Source organism: Quercus lobata, chromosome 8 (assembly GCF_001633185.2).
Source record: "Quercus lobata isolate SW786 chromosome 8, ValleyOak3.0 Primary Assembly, whole genome shotgun sequence".
NCBI lineage: Eukaryota > Viridiplantae > Streptophyta > Magnoliopsida > Fagales > Fagaceae > Quercus > Quercus lobata.
This window is the reverse complement of record NC_044911.1, coordinates 2,603,821-2,631,181: the sequence shown is the minus strand read 5'-3', so window position 1 is coordinate 2,631,181 and position 27,361 is coordinate 2,603,821. Positions and strand designations below refer to the sequence as shown.

General features: G+C 33.6%; 3 protein-coding genes across 3 annotated transcripts; 2 read left to right on the top strand and 1 right to left on the bottom strand.

The window, feature by feature from the left end:
• Positions 1-259: 259 nt before the first annotated feature.
• On the top strand, positions 260-6,691 carry LOC115955808 (protein transport protein SFT2). The gene is made up of 4 exons (XM_031074159.1): positions 260-664; positions 5,301-5,568; positions 5,699-5,803; positions 6,389-6,691. The coding sequence occupies exons 1-4, from the start codon at positions 453-455 to the stop codon at positions 6,497-6,499; spliced, it is 696 nt and encodes a 231-aa protein (XP_030930019.1). The 5' UTR covers positions 260-452; the 3' UTR covers positions 6,500-6,691.
• Positions 6,692-18,865: 12,174 nt separating this feature from the next.
• LOC115955659 (LRR receptor-like serine/threonine-protein kinase) lies at positions 18,866-22,743 on the top strand. The gene is made up of 2 exons (XM_031073885.1): positions 18,866-21,821; positions 21,932-22,743. The coding sequence occupies exons 1-2, from the start codon at positions 18,998-19,000 to the stop codon at positions 22,387-22,389; spliced, it is 3,282 nt and encodes a 1,093-aa protein (XP_030929745.1). The 5' UTR covers positions 18,866-18,997; the 3' UTR covers positions 22,390-22,743.
• A 441-nt stretch (positions 22,744-23,184) lies between these two features.
• Positions 23,185-27,045, bottom strand: LOC115958172 (regulatory protein RecX). The gene is made up of 6 exons (XM_031076558.1): positions 26,894-27,045; positions 26,291-26,544; positions 25,609-25,750; positions 25,395-25,487; positions 24,433-24,520; positions 23,185-23,928 (listed from the first exon to the last, which is right to left on the bottom strand). The coding sequence occupies exons 1-6, from the start codon at positions 26,965-26,967 to the stop codon at positions 23,650-23,652; spliced, it is 930 nt and encodes a 309-aa protein (XP_030932418.1). The 5' UTR covers positions 26,968-27,045; the 3' UTR covers positions 23,185-23,649.
• Between the last annotated feature and the right edge of the window lie 316 nt (positions 27,046-27,361).

Sequence of the window (27,361 nt, the reverse complement as noted above, 5' to 3'; positions counted from 1 at the left end):
ACCTGGATTTGCTTAGTTAAATTTCATTAATATAAAAAGATTTTTTTTTCTTTTTTGGGTGAGATAAATATAAAAGAGGAGTTTATCTATAAACTCGTTATATTAATATATCAAGGATCTTTGTTATTAAAAAATTAAAAAAAATTCAGGATCTTCTAATATAAGGGGAAAAAAAAAAAAAAATTTTGCACCCAAACAAAACGGTGTCGTTGAGGTAAGAACAACACTGCTTTTGCTCGCTTAATTCCGAAGTCAAATTACACAAAGGAACAAACAAAAACAATTATTCTCAACCGCAACATCATTTTGCTTTCAAAGCAATAATCTCAGAAAACCCACCAATTTTAATACTTTAAAAAACACCAAAACAAAAACGTTTTCATTTTTATTTCAAAAAACCAAAACTTTCCCATAAAAGCTAAACACTTGTTTGGGATCCTAGAAAAACCAAAATGGAGAAAATGGCGCAAGGATGGTTCTCTGGGATCAGCAGCAGCAGTAACAGTGAAGAGCAGCAGCAAAAGCCTTCGTCGTCTCTGTTAGCAGATTGGAATTCTTACGCGGCTGCTCAATCTCCCGAGGAGAGCTCTAATTTGGGTTTGGGTTTCGATCTCGAATCTGCGGTCAGGTCCGCAAACGACACCGTTTCCGGAACTTTCAGTGTGTAAGCTATCCCTCTCATTTCTCAATTATGGGTTTTTTGTTTGTTTCCTTTTTGAATTATGGGTTTTGGGTATTTTGTATTGGGGTTTGGGGAATAGTGTGTAAGTATGAATGGATTAGACTATGAGGAATAGTGTGTATGTATATGTGGGATCTGGATGTGGGTGTTTGGTTTTAGGATTTTGGTTGTGTAAGTATGAATGAATCAATACAAGATTTACCTGATTTTTTTCCGTTGTGTTGAGTAAGTTTGAATGATTCAATATAAGAAAAAAGTACACATATATGGTGACTTGAATTTGTATTATGTTGAGTAAGCATGAATATATGTTGTACCTTGGTGTGATGGCAAGTGTCTTCTATCCAAGTGATGTGTAACAGATTTGAGTCTGAGAATCAGCTCTTTAGAAATTGGGGTTAGATTGTCTATCAAGTTACCTCTTTTAGACTATGTTTAAGTGGAGTCTTGTAGCATGAACGTAGATTACTTGATTTTGCAGATTTTGTGTGTAGGTGGATCTGGTTGCAGTTGTTTGGTTTTTAGCATTAGAAGGTGTAAGGCATAGTTGGGTTACCTGATTCTGCATTATGTTGCATAAGTGTGAGTGAATTAATATAAGAAAGAGTGTGTGTGTGTGTGTGTGTGTAGGTGGATCTGGTGTGGTTGTTTGGTTTTAAGTATTGCCAAGTGCCTTGTAGCTCAACTGGTTGGTACCTCCTGGTGTTTCCAATGGAGACATCCAAGTTCAAATCCCCCCACCCCTAATTAATAATAAAAAAAATATCAGTATGGTGTAAGGCATAGCATGTTACAGTTGTTACCTGATTTTGCATTGTGTTGTGTAAGTATGAATGGACTAATATAGGAAAGTTAACACACACATAGCTATGTTTATGCGTATGTATAGGTGGATCTAGTTATGGGTGTTTGGTTTTAGGCATAAGTAGTTTACCTGATTTCTCATTATGTTGGTACAAATATGAATGAATTCATATAAGGAAGTGTATATATGGGCACGTGTATGTATATGTGGGTCACATTATCTTCTTATACCCTTCATGCTTGCAAAATTGAAGATATTCAGAGATCAACAACTTTTTCATATATAAATAATAATAAAAATTTTATACTTCAAAACTATACACTAAACATGAGTTTATGGGTTGGATTGTAAATAATATCTGATAACAAAAAATTTGGCATGTGTGTTAAGAATAAGATAACATATAATCCGATGGTGGGATGTCAAAATATTAATCCAATAAATTGTTGTAAGTTGTGTAACATTAACAAAATGTTACATTAGGTGTTACTTGATCCTGTGCGTATGTTTTAAATTCATAAGCTGCTTCATGGCCTTTGCTGTAAATGGCCGAAAGAATGCATGGGCATCTTAATTGGCACTGACTCACCAACTTAGAGATTTAATTCCTAAATTCACAGATTAACACTAATTGCAAAGAAAGTAGTGCTACATATTTGAAGGAGACAGTATTGGTAGCAAGGCCAGCTCATGCACTTAGAAATTTAATTGTGATGTTGGATGAAAGATAGTGCCAACTTGTGGATTCTAAAGGGTATATGCCTTTAGCGATAAGGTGATTCATAAAATGTCAGAAGGCTTAAATTTAGACTAGGTTAGAAGTCTTAAATTTAGACTAGGTGCTCTGAGTCATTTTATGTCGTTGTTGAGGCATGCTCATCAATACACTGCTCTCAAGAGATGCCCATGCTTATGTCTCCTTTCTAATTTAGGCAGTAGCTGTGATATGTTTAGTTATTGAGCATCTATTACACCGTTATATGGAAGGTTTAAAATTTAAACAAAGCATTGTTTCTGGACATGGTGCACTTCTGAGAATTGGAAGTCAACTCAATGTGAATTTTTGGTGAAGGACTTCTGTTAGAAGTTTGAATTTTTCAGTTCTGGACCTATAGCGTTGCTCTATAATTATTAGTTAACAGGTAACATATTATATTGCCACTAGCCCAGTACATAAAGTAATCATATAAACCCAGGTGGATGGTAATTTTATAACTGATGCAGTGAGGAGTATGTAAGGATGTCTACTTTCATGAACTCAAGAGGTTTGGTAGTTGTCTTTACCAAAGCTCTGGTGGAACTCCTTCAATTTGGAATCCTATCTTGGAAAAAATTGAGCGGAAGTTGGCCGGGTGGAAGAAGTTGTATTTGTCTAAGGGTGGAAAAAGTTGTATTTAACGTTACTTAAGAGTACGTTATCTAGTCTTCCTACTTATTTTCTATCTCTATTCACTATTCCTACTTATGTGGCTAATAGAATTGAAAAATTGCAAAGGGATTTTCTATGAAGCGATAGCAAGACTCATCTGGTAGGATGGGATAAAGTTTGTGCGCTTATAGCCAACGGTGGTTTAGGTACAAGGAAACTTACTACTTTCAATAAGGCATTAGTGGGGAAATGGTTGTAGCGGTTTGTGAAAGAGGAGAATTGGCTGTGGAGGAGGGTGGTAACTTCAAAGTTTGGGGAAGAGTGGGCTAGGAGGATTTTAGCAAAAATTCTCAATTTGTTGTTGGGTTAGGGAATAGAGTGAGATTTTGGCAGGATGGGTGGTATGGGGATCAACTTTTCCAAGTGGCTTTCCCGAGGTTGTATGGTATTGCTATTGACAGGGAGGCCTCTGTAGAAGCTTCTTTGTCAAGGCAAGGGGCGGAGGATAGAAGAATTTGGGATGTTCGTTTTATTCGGGAATTTAATGATTGGGAGATGGATGAAGGGCTGCATTTTCTTCGTATCTTGGGAGCCAATACTCCTTCAATGGATGTTGGAGACCGGTTGAGATGGAAGTTGAAGCCTAATGGGGATTTTGATATTTGATTGTATTATAACAAGTTGCAGGATTCTCCCTCAGTTGTCTTTCCTTGGAAAGGTATATGGAGAGTTAAGGTCCCTAGACGTGTTTCTTTCTTCGTTTGGTGTGTAGCTTGGAGTAAGATCCTAATGGGTGATAACCTGAGATTGGGGGGCTTGGATTTTGTGGACTGGTGCATTATCTGTCGACACTGTGGGGAGACGGTGAACTACTTACTTCTTCATTGCAAGATGGCTTATCGAGTTATGGAGCTTTGTTTTTATAACTTTTGGAGTGTCGTGAGTCATACCTAGATCGATTCTAGATTTGCTTTTTGGCTGGTGGAATTGGTTGGGGAAGCATTCATCTCATATCTAGGATTTAGTTTCGTTGTGCATACTATGGTGCCTTTGGAAATTGGAAAGAACGGAATCGACGGACTTTTGAAGATTTGGATAGTTCCGGTGATCAGATGCTTGCTTCTTTTAGTGGAACTCTTTTTGATTGGCCTCGGGCTTGGGGACTCACGACTAGTGATTCTCTCCCTTCTTTTCTTAGTTCTCTTTCTCTTTTGTAATTAATTTGTTGTTTGGTTTTCTATTATGTATTTTCTTTGTTTTCTTTTTTTCTTCTTGTAATTTTCTGGTTTGCTCTATGCTTTTCTTGCATAGAGTAGCCTTTTGTATATATATCATTCTTACTTATCAAAAAAAAAAAAAAACTCATTTTCTGTTGATCGGATCATAATTGGGCTTGGGTGAGTGATATCATGCTTTAGATTGAGATGGGTTTTCCTATTCTGTAATATATGTAGACTGCACTATTTATACATAACCCGGATCATAATTGGGCTTCAGTGAATGATATCATGCTTTAGCTTGAGATGGGTTTTCCAATTGTATAATATGCGGGGGCTACAAGTTGTAATGGGGAATCTGTGGACCATCTCCTTCTTCATTGTCCTGCAGTACACTCTTTATGGGTGATTATGCTTCAGCTTTTTGGTATTCAATGGGTCATGCCAGGCTCTGTGGTGGGGGTTGTTATTTTGTTGGAGTCATTGGCTTGGGAACCGTAATTCAGATATTTGGAATTTGATTTCAGGTTGTTTGATGTGGATTGTACAGACGGAACAAAATGGTTGCTCCTTTGAGGACACTGAGAAGACGTTGGTTAAGTTAAAAGATTTGTGCTAGCGTGTGCTGGGGTTTTACAGATTGTTCTTCTTTTATAGAGTTCATTTCTTCTCTTAGAATAGCCTCTTGATTTCTTTTCTCTTTGTTTTCTGTTATTGCTTTTCTGTGTTCATCATCATGAACACCTTGTATTTTCCCCTTTTTTTTTCCATCAAAAAATATGTGGGGACTGCTCTATTTATATATAGTTCATAGTATATAGTCTATCATAAAATTTCTTTATGATATAGGATCCCAAATCTTGTAAACGGCCATTCTTAAGTATGTACGTGAATTCCTTTTCATGTCAGTTACATGATGTAGCATGAAAAATTATAATTAGTGTAAAGGAGGGTCATCTCATTTTCTTTTTACTCGGTCTGAACTTCAGCAAGATAAGCCAGTACTATTCTGTCATAATTATAATAATTAGTGAACTTATCAAAAAAAAAAAGGTGAAGCAACTAAATCTTGAGCTTTGGATGGTGTGGCTACAAAATGGTGAAAGAAAAATTGGGCAGGATCTTGAATTAAGGGCTCATACTGATAGGTTTTCTTGAGCAGAAACATGGGAATATGTAAATTCTGTTATTTTTTAGTTATGCATTCGCTGTTTGATACTTGTTCAGGGTTTCTAAAGGAGTGAGAGAACTACCTGGGAACCTACAGTCTGCCACTAGTACCGTCCCTTCTGGAAAAGCACTTATGTATTTTGGTTTGCTTCTGGCAACTGGGGTGTTCTTTGTTTTCATTTCGTTTACCATGTTCCTTCCTGTCATGGTGCTAATGCCCCAGAAATTTGCCATATGCTTTACCCTTGGGTGTGGCTTTATTATTGGGTCATTCTTTGCACTAAGAGGCCCATCGAATCAGCTTGCACACATGTCATCAAAGGAGGTATATCTGCTATATTATATACCTATGGTTTACTTTTCCACATGGTCTTTGATGGTTTGACAGACTATCAGCTTAATATTAATATGTTGTCTGATACTTTTTCTGTGTGGTATTTTTGTTATTTATCCAGAGACTTCCTTTGACATTGGGATTTATAGGCAGTATGGTGGCTACCATATATGTTTCCATGGTGCTTCACAGCTACATACTCTCTGTGCTCTTCTCTGTGATTCAGGTTTCTAATTTCACGACTCCCTTTTATATCTTTACTCTATAGACTATACTCCCTCATGCTGATTGTCCTCTTTAGAAGATCTAAATTTTTATGGGAATATCATTTCATGTATTTTCTTTCAAATAGAAAAGTTAAGATTTCAAGTTAATAGATTTCCAAAACTACCCTGTTTAATTTGAGCTCAAATGAAAAAGGTATCCTATCAAAATAAAAATAAAAATGAAAGGGTATCCTATCAAAAATTGAAAAAGTTATTTTGACTTTTCAAATAAAGTAAATGGAATTTGGGAAAGTCAAAAACAATAGGGGACAGAGAGAGTATATTTTGATTTACTGGGCCTTTGGACCTGGTTTTGTTGTTGTTCTTGCATTCCTGTAATTGTTGGTTATATTTTCACCATTGTTTTATTGAAGCAGTTGTGCATGTTCTGGTTGGTGTTGAATTAGTTGTAATATCTTCATCTTTTTTCTACCAAGACATAATATATGTTGACTACTAATCGATAATCAATAATTAACTCTAAAAGTGAAGATATTAAGTTATCCAATTGAACAACGAAATTGATGTTCCCATCGAACTTGCAGGTTCTCGCACTCATGTACTATGCTATTTCATACTTCCCTGGTGGATCTGCAGGGATGAAATTCCTCTCATCTGCTCTTACCTCTTCAGTAATGAGATGTTTTGGAAGGTGACCTTGACCTTGCTCTGTTTATGGTTGCTGACTTGTATATCTCTTACTTTAATTTAGATCACTGTCAGTGTTAGTAGAAACTTTGGAATGGCATGAGAACTCAGCTGTTTGATTGATGTACTTTGCCTGCAATGCATTTAATACGAAATTTTCAAAATTCCTGATAAAGGCAAAAGAACGTGATCAAATTTTATTCTGTGCTGTCCTCACTCTATTGTTAGCTGTGAGATGTAGTGTGTTTTGTTTTAGCTACCCTGAACTAAACAGCCATCTGAATGGTAACATTTAAAAAAAATTCATTTTGGATACACTCCAAAAAATAACGTCAAAGAATTTTACATTTTAGTCTGTGCTTTTGGATTAACTCGTTTGCCAAAAATTTATTAACTTATTTGCTGACAGTTGGTAAATGTACAATGTACCTAGAAGAATAAGTTTTAAAAACATGTATGTAAGCTAACCCTTAAAAGGACTGGAAGGCTTTTCTGTTCTGTTGCTCAACATTATTTGTGGGGGGGTGTGGTGGGATGTTTCTGTTGCGTATCTGTAGGATGGTCCAGGAGTATTAAGTATTAACAATAAAATTCAAATCATAGCAATGCTAGGTGTCTATGCTAAATGTTGCATTCTGACATTATCATGTACCATACCAGCTCATTTATTTTCAGTCCCCATGACTTGAATCTTGATGTGCCCTCTATGGTACATCTAAAGCTAACTGGTGGTGATGCTAGTCCACCATATAGATGTGGTCCTGGTGGTACTGGTTCATGGTTTTCACACCAAAGGACATGGTTTGGCGTTTCAGCAAGACCCTATTATAGGCACTGTTGGTAATATCAACCATCATTTTCAGAAGGCTGTGCTTTGGCCCAACCTTGGTTCATAGGCGTTCATAGTGCACATGACAACCCATTTAATGAGTGGGCTTCATTCTTATCCATTTGCATTCTTTTTAGACTTTATTTTCAATTATATCCAATGATCATTATAGCCTTGCTTTTTCTAAATTCTCCCGGATCCCGTAAGTTGAACCAAGGAGTTTCCATTGTATAAGGAATTACTTCGTAACTTGTAGGGCAAAATATTTAGCACGAGTTATTTTACACCTTGAACTTTAAAGTGGTCGATTTTAGATTCTTACAAACTTAAATTGATCACTTTTGGTCCTTTTGTTAATATATGTCAAATCTCTATAATGGAACGATGATGTGGCTAAATTAAAAATCAACTCATCATCACTTTAAGTTTGATAGGAACTAGGAGTGATTATTTCAAATTTTAGGGACTAAAAGCGATTACTAAGCACTTGCATTAGATGTGCTAAAAAATATGCTATTTAGACACATAAAAAGTTATTTTTATCTATTTTAATACTTCACTTAACAATATACCTTGTATCACATATTCTATTTTTTTACCACTTTATATAAATATTCTTTTTTCTTTTTGTCCCCAACAATTGTAGAAGAGATAAAGTTTGTATAATTCCCAATGGTTATAAAAGAGAGGAAATTTGAAAAAGAAATACCCAAATATTAGTAGCACATCTTGCCTTACATTGCTATTATTAGAATGTCATTGTAGGTTATACTAAATTCATTTGACATTTGACACATCTAACGGAGGTGATTTTTTGTATTTGGTGTGCTATGTTAGTGACTAAAAGTGATTACTTTAAACTCCAAAGACTAAAATCACTAATAGGCTAAAGTTTAAAGACCAACAACGTGTTTTGAAAAAAAAAAAAAAAAATACCAGTAGTGTATTTTGGCTTGACAATAAAACAATTTTTTAACTTTTTTTCATAAATGTAGAAGTAGTATGTTGTGATTGGTGTATAATAAAAGTGGTGTTAGTGGTGGATCTATGTAAAAATAATATTTGCACCAATCATAGCTTGCCACCTCATTAAACTGTGGAATTGTGTTTCTAACATTACTCAACTTAGGATATGTTTGGAATCTATTTATTTTGCTGAAACTGAAAGTTTTTTGTTAAAAGTACTACAGATAAAAGTAAATGATAGTTGAAATAGTACAGTCGGATCTATGAATAGTACTAAAAAGTACAGTGGGACCATGAATAGTAACAAAAATAAGTTGAATAGTAAAATAAGTTGGCAAAAAATAGACTATTCAAACGCAACCTTATTCCTCTAAAAAAAAAAAAAAACCATTATTTAAAGTAGAAATTACTAATAACTCGCATAGGATTTTGTGGGATTTTAATGATTGGCTAGCCATTTACCCCTTTTCATTTAAAAAATTGGAAAAGTTTGCGATTTTAATGATTGGCTAGCCATTTACCCCTTTTCATTTAAAAAATTGGAAAGTTTGAAAGTCAAAACTCAAAACCATTTATATTTAAAGGCTTTTGTTGACGAATGTCCGAAATGCATTGGTTAAAGGGCATTTAATTCTTTATTAAATAATTTTTTTATAAATTTTTTTTAGAAAATAAAGTCAAACTATACACATATATGATATACCTAAAAAAGCACATACAAGACAAAGCCATGATAAATTTATGCTTGTAGACTGATGAATCATTAATGAGTGTATTAAAAAAAAAAAAAAATTGTGCATTACAACTCATAATTAAAAATTTATTAATTTTTAACTATAAGGCACTTGTTAACATTGAAAAAAAAGTTAAAGTCTAAAATTACAAAGATCATTTCATTTAAAAAAAAAAAAGATCTAAAATACAAAAACTTTTGGCAAGGAAGAACAATAAACAACCCTAATTGGAATTGCTTCCCTTCTCATATACTGAAATAATAATTGAACAAAGTTTGACTAAAACTCTAATCAATATCTTTTTATTTGATTTGAATTTTGACAAATTCACAATTAGATTATATTTTCTTATTATTTTATGCTTGCAAATTTTTCAAAAGATCAAAGATCAATAGTTATGTCATTAATAAATATTTAAATTTCAAATTTTTATAATCTAAAATTATGTCATTGGTTAAAGTGCATTTAATTCTTTATTAAATAATGTTTTTATAATTTTTTTAGAAAATAAAGTCGAACTATATACATATATGATATACCTAAAAAAACACATTCAAGACAAAGCCACGATAAATTTATGCTTGTAGACCGATGAATCATTAATGAGTGTATTTTTTTTTTTTTTAATTGTGCATTACAACTCATAATTGAAAATTTATTAATTTTTAACTATAAGGCACTTGTTAACATTGAAAAAAAGTTAAAGTCTAAAATAACAAAGATCATTTCATTTAAAAAAAAAAAAAAGATCTAAAATACTCAAACTTCCGGCAAGGAAGAACAATAAACAACCCTAATTACAATTGCTTCCCTTCTCATGTACTGAAATAATAATTGAACAAAGTTTGACTAAAATTCTAATCAATATCTTTTTATTTGATTTGAATTTTGACATATCTACCATTAGATCATATTTTCTTATTATACTCTTCATGCTTACAAATTTTTCAAAAGATCAAAGATCAATAGTTATGTCATTAATAAATATTTAAATTTCAAATTTTTATAATCTAAAATTATGTCATTGGTTAAAGTGCATTTAATTCTTTATTAAATAATGTTTTTATAATTTTTTTAGAAAATAAAGTCGAACTATATACATATATGATATACCTAAAAAAACACATTCAAGACAAAGCCACGATAAATTTATGCTTGTAGACCGATGAATCATTAATGAGTGTATTTTTTTTTTTTTTAATTGTGCATTACAACTCATAATTGAAAATTTATTAATTTTTAACTATAAGGCACTTGTTAACATTGAAAAAAAGTTAAAGTCTAAAATAACAAAGATCATTTCATTTAAAAAAAAAAAAAAGATCTAAAATACTCAAACTTCCGGCAAGGAAGAACAATAAACAACCCTAATTACAATTGCTTCCCTTCTCATGTACTGAAATAATAATTGAACAAAGTTTGACTAAAATTCTAATCAATATCTTTTTATTTGATTTGAATTTTGACATATCTACCATTAGATCATATTTTCTTATTATACTCTTCATGCTTACAAATTTTTCAAAAGATCAAAGATCAATAGTTATGTCATTAATAAATATTTAAATTTCAAATTTTTATAATCTAAAATTATGTATAAAAATAAGTTTATGAATTAAATAATAAATAAAATCCAATTAAAATGAAATTTGCTGTGCCTGTTAAAAATATAAAAAACATTAAATTTAACAAATAAAATTTCAAAATATGTATCAATATTAATTTTTTTAGTGAGAGTTGTAATCAAACTTTGTCCTAAAAATAAAAGGGTTAGATAAGTTCGAGGAAAGGCTCTAAAACTCTAGCACACAGAAGTTGACCCTATGATTTTGAGAACGAATAGAAATGTTACAATTTTTGTGCTTTAGGTAAAGGAAAGGTTTTTATAAGCTAGTTTACAAGAGTTGAATCTCCCACCTTACATCCATTATCTATCTTTGAATAATTTATAGGGAAAAAAAAAAAGGTATTTGAGAACAAAATCCTGAAATTAAGGAACGATTAGGATGGCAATATTGCGCTAGAGGACATTGATTTGACCTTTAAGATGGAGCTTGTGTATGACAAAGCTTTGTTTTCATCGAGCCCTGTTTTTAATAACAAAATTATTGAAACCAAAGGGCCATTTTTGCATTAAGAATATCAAAGCCAACCACAAATGGGTCATCATGAAGGTAAAAAAAATAAGATATGTAATGGAAACGAGAGGAAAAGCCAAAACAAATTATATAAAAAATAGCAAACCTTAGCTTTATGTGACCTCTTTAAGGTGTTGCTTGGGCTTTTGACCCTCCATAAAGAAAAAGGAAAAAAGAAACAAAGAACGGTCTTCCTTATGCCTGCAACATAATATTCTGTTGGCATGGCCAAATATATGTGACGTGACCAAATATTGTGGTAGCATATCAAATGGTGCATCCTAATCAAAAGAGACCAAAATGATAGAAAACTCACTTGAGAAAATAAAAAAAATAAAAGAAAAAAAGGGTGGGGAACATAGAATGATATGTAATAAGCCCAAGACCAAATCTTTTGTGCTCAAAGATTAGGTGGTGGATTCAAATTAAAAGAGTGATATTTGGATGTTTCCTTTAGTCTTTTTACTTGTATAATTCATACAAAAAGAGGCAAAGAATGGTCTAATCTTAACTCATAAGTCTATTACCAAAGCACTTAAAGATTAGAGGGTGGTTCCCAATTAAAAGTGCCCATGGTGATGCTTTCATACTTCTTTTGGTCACTTTTTTTTATAGATAAATCTAGCTACAAATTGCCATTCAATTATGTGAGCTAATAGATTATTAAAAGTTGAGGGAATCTTGGAAAAAAGGTTTTGTTTCCATCAAAGTGTACCTTGTTATCAATGTTACATTGAGGCTGTCACATTTTCTGAAAAAGAGGCCCCTACCAATGGTTCCCAACTTTCTAAGGTTTTAGGTGTAATTTGAAAGATCAATCAGTGAGTTTTGGCTGGATGATTAGAAAGAATTATCTGTTTTATTGTATGGAAAATCACTTATGACAGTCATGGACCCAATGGATTTAAATTGATTTGAACTTTATGCAATGACAAATCTTGTTTTGGATCCATCAAGGTGTATTATTAGGTTTTAAAAAGTCTAGGGAGCATATCTAATTGCCAACTCCATTGCACGTGTGCCAAGCATCAATCAAACTTATCTTTTTAGGGGGGGTAAGTAAACGCTATAAAGTACCAATCACCAAGAGGTCTTGGTGATGGTATTACCGTGGACCATTCATAGGGTCCACCTCTCTCTCTCTCTCTCTCTCTCTCTCTCTCTGTGTGTGGAATCGCGAGACTCTTCGAGTGCTTGATTATTTTCTCTTGTTTAAGGTCGGTCTAAGGAAACTTAAATCAGAACTTTATGGATTACTAGTGAAAGTCCCATGCGTTGCGTTGCATTGCTTTAATCATAAATTTTCTTTATATATATTTTCTAAATGAGTTATTATTACATACTTTTAAAACTTATTTTTGACTAAATGAATGATTATTATTATATAAAATGCATAATTTTGTATATTTGTCCTTATATATAATATCTCTAATTAAAATTATCAATAAAATTTTTCTAATTTTTATTTTTATTTTATAATTCCTTATTTATTAATGAAGATGGTGATTTGAACTCAAGCAGTTAAATCTTTTCTAATACTTGCATATTATTGTTACTTGCATATGCATAAGTTGCAACTTGAAAAAAAAAAAAAGTGGGGTGCAAGAGAGATTCTATGGAAAGACCATTGGTGATATATATAAATTTTAAAATTTTGATAATAGATTTTTAGTTGGTGTAGGATTTAAATTTTTGAAATTTAGATGTATGTTGCATGTTTAATTTGTTAAAATACTTAATTATTGTTACTTTATTTAAAAAAATTGATGAGAAAAAAATAAGTTGTTGCCTCTATTAACTAAAACTTAGATACATGTTGCATGTTTTGTTAAAAAACTTATTGTTTCTTTATCTAAATAAATTGATAAGAACAAATAAGTGTTTTTTGTTGTTGATAAAAATACTGGAAACTTTATTAATTAGAAAAAGACAATACATCAAGATGAAGAGCTTGCTCTAAGAAAAAAAGATTCTCTTTCATCCAAACTGAAAAATCAACAATGCCAATTGCATGTTTAGTTAAAAGGTGTGCAGGTTTGTTCCCTTGCCTACGTACATGTGAAAATAAAACCCAGCGAAAATTATGTTGTATGTTTTCTTAAAACACTTATCGTTACTTTATTTAAAGAAATTGATAAAAAAAAAAAGTTGTTGCCTCTATCAACTGAAACTTAAATGCATGTTGCATGTTTTATTAAAAAACTTATTATTATTATTTTATTTAAAAAAATTGATAAAAACATATTAGCTATTGTCTGTCTCTATCTAAAAAATTATTTTTATCCAAAATAATGTTGTAATTTGGTGAAGCCACTTGGCGTAACCACAGTTTTAAATTCCAATATTTATTATATAGTATATGATATGATATAAGACTTGAAAAACAAGTAGACCTCTTCTCAAAAAAAAAAAAAAAAAAAAAAACAAAAAAACCAATAGACTTTAAAGGTTACCATGATTTTTGAGTAAAATTTGTAGTGTGTATTTGTGTTTGTTGTTCTCTCTTTCTTGTATGCGTGTGGTTTGTTGGTCAATTCCTTTGTGTTTGTTTCTTAAAAAAATAAAAATAAAGTAGCATATCAACTCGTAGAGATTTTTCCCTCTCACCCACTTGTGAGAACGTTTTATTGTTCATTTTTCTTTTGCTGGTGAACTTTCTGTCTTTGTTAAGTTTCTTTTCCACATCCGTAGAAAATTTTATCAGTGCACTTGCATATCCTTTATTTTCATGAAAATGGGTTCATTCATTAACTAAAAAGCTTCTCATTCTTCTTCCAGTTCTCTCTCTGCGACTGACTCACATGTTCAACTCTCATGCAAAAACCAAAACTGACAACTTAACCATTTAAAAATTTGCACAAGGCAGTTTGTAACATGACAACAATGTGAAAACATGATGGTCATAAACAAAGCTTAAAACATAAGCTTTAATTACGCTTTGCACCATACAGCCACTACTTTTCCACTGTTTCTCAGTTAATTTTCTTTAAGTGCCATTGCAAAAACCAACAATGCTACGTCATGTCATGTGCCAGTCCGACCTTGTTTGCCATTAAACCATTGATAGTGATCTGATTCCTATCAATCGTGGATGTGAAATAAAGAAACTAATGTACAAAATATGACATTCATGTGATGAGATCTACCATGTAGCACCAGAATGTGATTTAGATCCGAATCTCAACCCCTTCACATTGAGATAAACCATATTTGATTGTGACCAACATATCATGATTGGTGAATAAAGGCCAAATTTCTGAGGAAAAATAATGCAGCAGCTATAATAATTTTGACAGTGAGAAATAGTTTAAAAACTTTTAGAAATAAAATAAAAGTAATGCATTATCAAATCTCTCATAAGATTTAGAACAAGTCAAGATCCTTCAATTGTGACCTTAGCCCAAACTTATATGGCATCTTTCTTTAAGCCTTGCTATAGTCACTGAAAATTTCATACACTCTTCACTTAGCCCACCACAGTACAAAATTGAGAAAGACTTTTCGTTTTTTCCTTCAAACATTTTTCAGTAACTTGAATGGAAAAGAGGCTATAGAGGTGGCAAAATATAGTACAGGAAAGGAAAAAAAAAAAGAACCACACAGCAACTGGAAAAGTTCACTCAGATTTAAACAATGAAGAGGGATGACCATGTGTGCATGGCTTCCCACAAAAGATTATGGTGCAAAACCTATTATGTTCAGTGACACAAATTTTTCACAAATAACTAATACAATGATTTGTTGTAATTTGTATATAATAAAAAGTAGTATTAGTGTCTCTTAAGAAAAAAAGTAGTATCAATGATTACTGACCTGAGTCAATGTATAAAAGATGTTGCTCTAATTACAAATTATGGTTGTCAGGAGTATTGTAATTCAATTAATTGTCACCTTTTAAGGGCGGAACCACATAAAAAAGGTCTCAAAATTTTCAAATCTTTAATTTTTACCCATAGATTTAACTAAAATTTTCAAAAGATATATGGCTCCCTCAAACTATTCAAATATTAGATTTTTACCCCGAAATTTGCCTAACATTTACAAAAGATATATGATATTATGATTTCCCCCCTCTCAAAACTCTTCATGTTTCTTGTATTACAGTTTAAAATTGGTTCATTTTTTATATTTTTTTATATTTGTTATTATCTTGGCCCCTTGTTCTTAAAACTCCAGTTCTATCTCTAACACTTCTTGATGTTTTCAAGGGAAACATCTAAAATTCAAATTCTTCATTTTCCATTATAACCTCTTGATATTTTCAACCAAAATATTCAAGATTCAAATTCTCCATTCTTCATAATAATAATAATAATAATAATTAGTTTTAGTTGGTGTAGAATGTTGGAAGAACTCAAAAAGAAGAAGTACTCGAGCAGGCAATAGGAAAATCGCCATACTGTCTTGCTACTACGTTACCACTACTGCATGTGGGAATTTAACTAATCATTATTGCTTGGTGAAAAAGACACCACGCACCCATTCGTGTAGTACTAGTATGTATGGCAAAATTCATATCTCGAAAGTTGAAAACCAATTCTTTTATTTTTATGATAGATAGGCAGAGGCAAGCCTATATTTGTTTGAGTAGCCTTTCACCAAAAAAAAACATTTAAAACGATATAAGGCATGTGGTTAGAGGAGGGACCATTTCAGATGAACTAATTTTTCTCATCCATATTTAGCTGGATCCTTGTCCGTTCTTTCAACCTTATATAATGCTATAATAAAAATTCATTTTTTTTTTCCTTCAAAATTTATTGAGATGATAAATTATAATTGGTGTAATATCACTTTTATATAGTCTTATCATCGATACTGCACCAATTATAATGTATAGACTCATAATTGATGAGATATATACTTTTTACTTTAGCCATTTTTTTTTTAACTTGCAAATTGTGTTCATATTATAAGTTTGTTGGCAAATTCATGTCAAAGTACCCATCAATGTTGGCCAAATTGCACATGAGAAGTTATAAATAGTATAACGAGAAATTAAAGCATGGTGATGGAGATTGAAAGTCTCCTAAGCTAGCTACAAATGAATCACCATGGGGTCCATCAATCAATGATATTTGGTCATGTAAGATATATATATGCTACGTACCAAGAAGATAATGCATCAAATAATTTAAATTTATGGTCAGATTGTGCTTAAGGATCTTTAATCAAATCGGGGGTTCTCATCATTAGGATTCATTGGATCGAGTAAGGAAAAAGAAGTACTTCTTCAAGTTGTCTGCACTTTAGTGGTCTACATCAGTGAATATATTTTTCTGAGGCTATATGGTGAGGTTGCTACATTGTAATTATTGTCTACCAGATTTTTTTTTCACAATAAATATATGCTCATATACCTCTCAGTTTAGAGGAAACTTTGATACATAATTAATAATGGAAGTTATACCATTCTTTTTGTCCACCATGAGGCAAAAGATACATTAGTACTGTCTTTTAAGATGGCCAGTAGCCTTGTTTACTGTTAAGAATTATTTATTTATTGATAAACACTTGCAAGATTTATGGCAATTGATAATTAGATTTTTTTTTTTCCATAAGTTGATAATTACAAGGGAGAGGAATTTAAATCCTGAATATCATGGATACAAGAGATGTCAACTGGTTAAGCTATAGAGTAATATATAATATAATCTTATAATATAATATAACATATTATTATATACTATATTATAGATATGCATAACTATGGAAATGGTTTATTAGTTTATATAATTTTTGTTTAACATAAGGAGCATGTCTACACATTATTCTAGGGGAAATCCTCCCTTCAAAAAAATCCATAATTATATATGACAAAATAAAACCTACATTTTCAATTGTGTCAATTTAAATTCTACTCAAAGAAAATCAAAATCTCCATCTTAGTTAAATTTAGCGTGAGAAATATAACACAAATACACACAAAAAGCATTGTCTTATTCAACCCTATTGATTTCCATTTTATTTCCTTACATTAAAGAGCGAGGGAAAAACCTCAACAACAAAAGAATGTGAGATTTACATTGGCATAATTAAAAGTATAAAATTAAATTATCACATGTATAAAACTATACTTTCCCCCACTAAATCCTATTACCAAGCCACAATAACAAAGTGATTTTTATTTATTTTTTCATCATGCATTGTCATCAATAGAGAGACAAAGGAAGCATATTTGGACAATATTTCTTCAAAGAAACAAGCATTTGTGAATTTAAGAATTCATATTCGAAAATGTTGCCCGTGACCTCATTATGCCAACTGCAATACGGCATGAGACCTCATTTACCTAATATTTTACAACAATTATTCTTTTTAATTTTTAATTTTTTATGTTAGTCATTTGGGTTTGGTGCATTAATCTTAATTAAGAACTCTAAGTAAGTGTGATGTTGTCCCTTCCACTCAAGGATAATGAACCTTTGTTTGTTTTCTTAATCCTTTACAGCAAAGACCACCAGACAGCATGACGATATATGCAGCTTATAAAACTACATATATTATTATATTCCTCACTCCATGTGCACTTAACTTCTTCTCCATCAGATTCCACAAACTGCCTCGATTCTATAAAACAAAACCATATAGATCTCGATCAATGCCTTTCATAATGATTAAATATACTCATTCTCCTTCTATAGAATAAATGATTCAGTGACCTGAAATTCAAGTAAGTCACAGCAATATAATAAAGAAAACCTATTTTTGAGTATTGTTTCTTGACCAAAACCCAATTGAACCTTCCTAACACTATTTAATAATGCAACAAAACTAGTAAAAAAAAGAAGGAAAAAAAAAAAGCAAGACTGTCTACCAATCACCATTCACCGTTTTTTTCAAATTTTGTAGAGGTGGAAGTTTTATGCGTTGGGTATGACTCTTATTCTCTTTCTCAAACATCAAAATTTGATAGAAATATGCGTACGGTGTACTTGTTTTTACCTCCTGAAAACACTGTGAAGTTACAGAAACACATTCAGTAACAACCACATGGCAGGCTCATCAACTATAAACCACATAAATTGATGGACCACCTCTGGACCTTGCTTATTAAAGAAGACATGACCATCTTAATTAACAAATCTGGGGCTAAAACATTCAAATGGGTCATTGTGTCTGTTGGTTTGATCATTAGCCCATCACTATCTTCAGGATAATCCACCAATCGAACGGCTCACAGTTTGATAAGAGATAAGGAAACTGTTACTCATTTTATCAGTTCCTGACCTCCTGTACAATTTAACCATGTCAATTTTATCTTCCAATTATAATAATTACATAGATTGGGATACAACCAGATAACCCAAAAAACAAGATGATGAAACAATCAAACTGAGCAATAAGAAAGGAAATTTTCTTTACACAGACATTCTTCACAACCATATTTATTTCTGACAGCTTACTCCTGGTAAAAGACTAACTTACAAAGTGAGTAACAAACAGAAATCCACTGTCAAAGTGAGCAATAAACAAAGGAAATTTTCTTTACACAAACATTCATCACCACCATTGTCATTTCTGACAGCTTACTCCTAGTAAAATACTAACTTACAAAGAGAGTAACAAACAGAAATCAAAATCATAAAGCTTTGTGCTCAGTAACTGAAAGGCTAAACAAATAATGCATTAAAGAAAAAAACAGATACATAGATAAATCCAGAAAGCTATCCCCATCACTATCTCTAAACTAAAAATCAATACCAATTACAATAATAATAATATTATAATAAAGAAGGTGCGCTTGGATCCAGATCTTCTGCTTTTCTTCTATAAACAAAACATGGGGTTCCCCCCTCTACAATCCCAAAACAGATTACCTGTTCTCTTCTCTCAGCAATGCCTGCTAGTCTAAGGCATCTCGTGCTTTCTCCTAGAGTCTTCTCCTTCACCTTGCTTCTTTCAATAAACACACTTTTATTTACTTGTTGTTACTCTATTGATGAGCAAGGACAGGCTCTTTTAGCATGGAAGAACAGTTTAAACAGCTCCACAAACGCATTGAATTCATGGAATCCTTTGGACCCAAGTCCATGCAATTGGCTTGGGGTTCAATGCAACTCAAATGGCCACGTGTTGGAGATAAGGTTGAAAGAAGTAGATTTGCAAGGCTCATTGCCTTCAAATTTACAACCTCTCAGGTCCTTGAAGATCATTGCCCTATTATCAACAAATATCACTGGAACAATTCCAAAAGAATTCGGAGACTATCATGAGCTCAGCATACTTGATCTCAGTGACAATTCTCTCTCAGGAGAAATCCCAGATGAACTTTGCAAGCTAAGCAAACTGCAAACTTTATCTCTCAATTCAAATTACCTTGAAGGTGTAATCCCTTCCAATATTGGAAACCTCTCAAGTCTTGTGTATCTGACTCTCATGGACAATCAACTCAGCAGTGAAATTCCAAAGAGTATTGGGGCATTAAGCAAGCTACAAGTCTTCCGAACAGGTGGGAATAAAGATCTTAAGGGTGAGCTGCCCTGGGAGATTGGAAACTGCACCAACTTGGTTATGTTAGGCCTGGCTGAAACCAGCATTTCTGGAAACATCCCTTCATCAATTGGATTGTTGAAAAAAATTCAAACCATAGCCATTTATTCGTCTCTATTGTCCGGTTCTATCCCAGAAGAGATTGCAAATTGCAGTGAGTTGCAGAATTTGTTCTTGTATCAAAATTCCCTCTCTGGTCAAATCCCAAGGAGAATTGGAGAGCTTAAAAAGCTTCAGAAATTGTTGTTGTGGCAGAACAGCCTAGTTGGTACAATCCCAGATGAGATAGGAAGCTGCAGAGAGCTCAAAGTCATTGACTTATCAGAAAATCTTCTGACAGGTAGTATGCCAAAGAGTGTTGGAGAGCTTTCCAATCTTCAAGACCTTCAGCTGAGTGTTAATCAGTTATCAGGTACCATACCTTCTGAAATCTCAAATTGCACGGCTCTTGTTAATCTGGAAATCGACAACAACAGCATTGTAGGCGATATTCCTGCTCTTATTGGCAATCTAAAGAGCTTAACAATATTTTTTGCCTGGCGGAATAGGCTATCTGGAAAAATTCCAGAGAGCCTCTCTGAGTGCCAGGAACTTCAGTCTCTTGATCTGTCTTATAACAATTTGTTTGGTCCAATACCGAAGCAGATATTTGCATTGAAAAATCTTACAAAGGTGCTGCTACTTTCTAATAATCTCTCTGGCTTTATACCTCCTGATATAGGAAACTGCACAAACTTGTACAGGTTAAGACTCAGTGGCAATAGGCTTGGGGGCACTATTCCATCGGAGATTGGAAACTTGAAAAGTTTGAATTTTGTCGACATTAGCAGCAACCGTCTTGTTGGAGCAATTCCTCCATCAATATCTGGCTGCCAAGGACTTGAGTTTCTTGATCTTCATTCTAATGGACTCACTGGTTTTGTGCCAGATACTTTCCCCAAAAGCCTGCAGTTTGTGGACATCTCAGACAATAGGCTTACAGGGCCACTGACTCATAGCATTGGGTCATTGACAGATTTAGCCAAACTCATTCTTGGCAAGAATCAGCTTTCTGGTAGAATTCCAGCTGAGATCCTGTCTTGTAGTAATCTACAATTATTAGACCTCAGCAGCAATAGTTTCTCTGGTGAGATTCCAAAGGAACTCGGTCAAATTCCAGCACTTGCAATATCTCTCAATCTAAGCTGCAACCAACTTTCTGGTAAGATACCATCTGAATTCTCTGGTCTTAGCAAGCTGGGAGTCCTAGACCTTTCCCACAACAAGCTCAGTGGCAATCTGGACACTCTTGTAAACCTTCAAAACCTTGTCTCCCTCAATATCTCCTTCAATGACTTCTCAGGTGAATTGCCCAACACTCCATTCTTTAGGAAACTCCCTCTCAGTGACTTGGCTGCAAACAAAGGTCTCTACATCTCTAATGGGGTCGTAACTCCTGCTGGAAGCATGGGACCTGTTGGCCATACCAGAACAGCTATGAAGCTAGTTATGTCCATCCTCATTAGTACTAGTGTAGTACTGGTACTTCTCTCAATCTACATGTTAGTACGTGCCCGCTTGGCCAACAGCAAGCTCATGGAAGATGACAATTGGGAAATGACTTTATATCAAAAGCTCGACTTCTCCATTGATGACATAGTCCGGAATCTAACATCATCTAATGTGATTGGCACTGGGAGCTCTGGAGTTGTATACAGGGTGACAATTCCAAATGGAGAGACACTGGCAGTTAAGAAGATGTGGTCATCAGAAGAGTCAGGAGCATTCAACTCTGAAATTCAGACACTTGGTTCAATTCGACACAAGAATATCATCCGGCTACTGGGTTGGGGATCAAATCGGAACCTGAAGCTGCTGTTCTATGATTACCTACCAAATGGAAGCTTGAGCTCACTTCTTCATGGTGCTGGCAAGGGAGGTGCAGAGTGGGAGACTAGATATGATGTTCTTTTGGGTGTAGCACATGCACTTGCATACTTGCACCATGACTGTGTGCCTGCTATTTTGCATGGGGATGTGAAAGCTATGAATGTGTTGTTGGGTCCTAGCTATGAACCTTACCTTGCTGACTTTGGTTTGGCTAGGATTGTGAACAGCAATGGTGGTGATGATGCTACCAAACAAAGTCAAAAACCTCATCTTGCTGGTTCTTATGGATACATGGCTCCTGGTACTTTTCTTTTTCCTACCTAATTTCAATTAACTTAATTTTGTTCTTCAATAATTTCATTTCAATAACCCACTAATAAATCTTTATTATTATTATTTTGGTGTTCTTAGAGCATGCATCGATGCAGCCTATCACTGAGAAGAGTGATGTTTACAGTTTTGGTGTGGTTCTACTAGAGGTCTTGACTGGGAGGCACCCATTAGATCCAACATTGCCTGGGGGTGCAAACTTAGTTCGATGGGTGCGTGACCACTTAGCTACCAAGAGAGACCCAGTTGACATTCTTGATTCAAAGCTTAGGGGGAGGGCTGACCCTACAATGCATGAGATGCTCCAAACACTAGCAGTTTCATTTCTCTGTGTCAGTACGCGACCTGATGATCGTCCTATGATGAAAGATGTTGTTGCAATGCTCACAGAAATTCGACATGTCGAGGCCACAAGGCCAGAACCTGACATGTCAAAGGGAGGTTTGTCAGAAGCTATTCGTTCCTCACCTCCTGCTAGGAAAGTAATTTTACAAGGGTCTTCCAATTGTTCCTTTGCTTTCTCTGATGATTCAATCTAAGATCAGAATCAAGATTTCAAGAGGCTATTTGCTTTATGTTTTGTGCATATCCATTAGAGGAGGCAAGAACAATACAGGAGGAGTTGTAGTGTAATTTTTGTTTGTAGTTTTTACTATATGTGGTTGTTGTAAATCAAAATAATTAATCTGTTAGCAAAATTCTCAATTAAGTAGTAAATATAGCCTTAACATAGGCAACATAATTCTGGAGCTTTAAGATTGTAACTTCCTTGATGTCTCTGCTATAGAGGAGGATTATCTTGGGAACAGTAATGGCTTAACTGTCTCTTGAAGGTCAGAGAGAGACTGCAGGGTGTGTTGAAGCCAATACAATGATTGGAATTTTTGGATTGATGTAGTTAGAATTTATTGTAAGGGAATGAGATTCCTCTCTCTCTCTCTCTCTCTCTGATAGTCTTTCCAGCAGTACCCACATGGTCCCAGGACACATACATCACATGTCCATGTGCAGTCTGAAAGAAACTTTACAGCAATAAAAAACTCTTCTGTAAGGATATTAGTCTTGGTTTATAAGACTCTGTCTTAATCGGAAGCACATGTGCCAGCAGGACCATTAACTTGTAGACATACCAAAACAACATAACAATTCCAATTAAAGAATCGCTGCACATGGGTTGTGATAATGTGAGCATAATAATAGCACTAATAGGATCATTGAGGTTAACTTGATGTTTAAAAAAAAAAAGTTACTGTCTCATTTATATTGTGCACCCAGGCTGTCTATAACATCCACAAGAATCAAATTGACCTAACAGTTTATATAACATTCCAGTATTTACAAGTTCATTTTTTCATATAAGCTTTCATACATATTATCAAAAAGAAGCAGCAGCAGTTTTCAAACATGAACTGTAGCAACATTTATATACAATGCAAGTAAGAAGGTAAATCCATCGCAGTTTATCTTCTTGAGTAGAAACTACAAATCAATGACTAAACACATACACCATACAAACAACTGGATTTCGTTAAGATGGTTATTGTGGTACATGAGAACTTCTACACATTGAAATAAGAATGTTGATCCCACCAAAAGAATCTCTGCATCGTCACTTAAGTAATTCTACCTAGATTAGATGGCTCTAGGGTAGGCTGATGTAGTAATTTTTCTGGACAGAGCACGTGTTCCAAGGGAGAGCATAACCCTATCCAAATTACACAATTTACATGCGAAGTGATGAAAATGGCATAGCATCCCAATTCTTAGGAGCCACGAAAATAAAACAGCCCCATTGTTGCTTAGGGAGGATGCTGAGATTCTAATTTCTTTAATATGATACTGATAACACCCCAATTGAACCCTCGGTATTGAAGCCAGCGAATTATCCTTGATTTCCTTTTCTCTTTTGGCACATCCTGACCTCGGAGCCACTGCTTTGAGGCCTGGATAAATAAATGATCCACAGAAGTCTTTGACAACCCTAGACTTGACTCATGATCACTGGATTCACCTTTCTCAAAAACCACTTTTACCGCATTCTCTGCATCAACTTCACTTACTCCTTTTCTCAAGAGTGCCTGATCCAACAACAATGCTCACATAAAGAAATATATTTCCCCTAAGAACAACATAAAGAAAATGAAAGCAATAGGTCCCATTCTTTACCTTTACAGATTTTCATGCAATCTATCCTCAATTTTTTTACTTTTAGATACCACACACAAATATCGCATTATTTTAGAAGGTTACAAAATTAAGACTATATTCCGACTTAAGTTGACGATAAGAAAACAAAAGATTTTGGGGTAAATCATTTAGAAGAAAATAATAATGGATAGCTAAATAGTTCTCCCCTAAGGTTTTATTAAAAGAAATTCCACAAAAGTAATATCTGAACTCAAGAAGCAGCAGATGACAAGAAACAGCTACCAAATAACATTGAAAAGAGAAAGAAGGCCCATGGCTAGAAAGGCAGCTGAGCTCTCAGAGATTTATATAATAACATGTTGTGATATTTGGTAGGATACAATAGTTATTATTATTTTTTTTAAGTGTTTGGTAGGATAAACAGGAGAGCTTACCTGCTTGATACGCCTTGGTCCCCAACTTGAACTAGACCATCTAGACTGAGAAAATGTTTCCGCATACAAGCTATCATTTATAAACCCTCTACAATAAACAAGAAGGGTCAAACTTGCAAACAGAATCTATACGGATGAGTGAAAATATTAGGATACAATTATATTCATAGTAAAAAAAAAAAAAAAAGTGCTAGAAATAGTAATAAATGCTGAAAAATGAGAAATGGATTGAATACACTTGAAAGTCTTCTTTTTTTTTTTTTTTTTTTTTTTTTTTTTTTTAAGTTTACGCACACACCCAATGGGTTTTGAACCCACAACCTTACCCTCCACCTTTTCTAATGGGGGAGGAGGTGCTGTCTGAGCTAGAACTCATTGGCAAGAATACCTTGAAAGCTTACTAAACAAGTTCAAATTGACGAAGGTTGTAATAGAAAATCAGTTAAAACTACAGATCTGATAGAAAAAAATGCCTGGAGTCCTTTAAAAGATAACTCAGATCCACAGGAAAGAAGAGAAGGGGGAAAAAAATCCCAGTTTCAAAATTTTGACCTCTAGGCATCAGGTAACAAGAATACAACATCCTACAATAATCAAGAATAGAAATCGTGCAACTGCAGCTGTAATCTAAATTTATAAGCTACAGTCCATTGTTAGCAGCATCTGACTTATAAGAAAAAAGAGTGATAGCTTCAGAAATGGGAATCCCAAAATTAAACATTAACCCGAAGATTTGATAATGCTATTTCTAGTTCATTTTTAGTCCATAATTCTATTGTTGATGCGAATGGAAATTGATAAGACTTAAGAGACACAAGAAGAGAAAATATTCTTGCCCAATTGCAATATAAAGAAGAACAAATAATCAAGAAAGTTGTGGACCCAATCAAGTCAGTGACCATTTTAAAAAGTTGCCAATGAACAGCTTAAGCATAATGGATCTTAACTAATTACTTTTGCACCTTCTCTGGAAATCATCTATCACTGACTCCACAGTATCAGGTGAAAATCCCTTGCCATGCAGTTTCTTTCTCATTTCAACAGCTGTGAATGCTCTGCAAAGAAAGAAAACAAACTCAAAAAACAGATTGCCCTTATCTTCTTCTGCTCGCAGAAGCAGACACAAATGCTTGATACGTCCTGAAGCTATGATTTTGCAGAAAGTAATATTCTAACCTTGTTGCAAGTAATTCAATTGCCAATTTTTCTGCATCTTGCTTAGTTTCAAAAGCACATGATACATCCTGCTTGGAATCCTTCCTTTGATGGATACTGGACTTTTCAATAACCTCCTCAGTCTCTTCCATGAATTCATAGTCTACAAATGCCACATCATGAAGAATTTCTTTTTCCAGCCATAGAAATGCCTTAATGTCTTATGCATATTGCTAGAATTTTGCATACATAGAGAGCCCAGTTAACAACACGAGAACAATATGCTAAAGTTACATCAAACAGCAATGCAACATCTATAGATTAATCTATATCCATTTTCTTTGTGCATAACAAACAAATACACAAAGGGAACACATGGTTTTAAGAATGTCATTCTTCATTTTTATCTAACCATCTGCATGGCCACTTTATTTTCAACTTAAAACATATAACATATTGTCTCCCCATTTGTGAATAGAATGAATGAATCTCATAGCTTGGACCTCTTACTTAAAAGCTCATGCATTACATAACCACGAGGTTTCAATATCACCATCACCAACAGATTAAAATGCTATAACATAACATTGCCCACAAACATTGCACCATCAAAACATTACTCATAGTTTACCTATCATTCAATGTAGAAACTAATCTCAATTTTCTTTCACCACTTTGGATAAACTAAAAATACATTACATACCTTGCTCAAAATCATCCAACAACACATTATCCTTGAACATCTGATTGTGATTTCGAGATTTATCCTCATCAAAAACTATACTTCTCTGCATTGTATCGGAATGGTTACTGGGTTTTTTAGAACCCTTTATAGGCAGAGGACTTTCAGGTTTGTTAACCTTAGAAGATTTCTTAGGAATGTACCTAACTGGAACCGATGAACTATAGTCCCTACTCTGCAAACATGTGATTGCAGTGGCATTGTTCTTCTTCACCCTATAAATGAAAATAAAATTACTATTGGAAACTACCTCAAGATTACATGTCCACAAATTTTCAACTTTCAGTGAAATAATTCTGTAAATTATTAATCTTTTGTTTGGTTGCTGAGAAATTGTAGGAAAAGAAAATAAAAATTGAAGCATTAGACTTGAGAAATTTCATTGATTGGGAAGTGAGTTTTAATTTTTTTTAAAAACGTTTTCTGAACTGAGAGAATAATACCCAATTCCAGAAAATCCAAAAAGATTATATGTATATGATTTAATTTCCATTTCCTTCTTTTTATAGGCAGCCAAACAGAGGGTACAAAAGTTATGAAGCAGAATTCAGAGAAATTTCTCACCAGGGAATGAAGAAGACTCGATATTGAAGTTGGGATGAGATTCTGGAGCTGAGATTTCCCGCCAAAGCCGCCATTTTTTGAGTTTTTAGAGACAAATCATAAACCCTAATTTCGGATGGGTCAGGGTTTTGTAAATTTGTTTTCAGGGGCGCGTGTTTTACAATGTTCTAGTAGGAGCGTGAATATTCTGTTTCTGTAATTTTCTGGGCCATGATGAATAAGTTTTGGGCCCACCCATGTACTCAGGCCTCAGGCCCAAATAATTGTTTGGTATTGTTTGTGATTTGATTTTGAGGAAGAAATAGAGCCGAAATTAATGTTTCGTGGGAAATGAAGGATTAATGGTTTATGTATATCTCATTGTTAACAAATTTTTTTTTTTTTAGATTAAGTTAGAATAGAATTTTTATTTTATATAAAAAAAATTCATTATGAATTTTTTAAATATTTTATATTTGTATAATTATT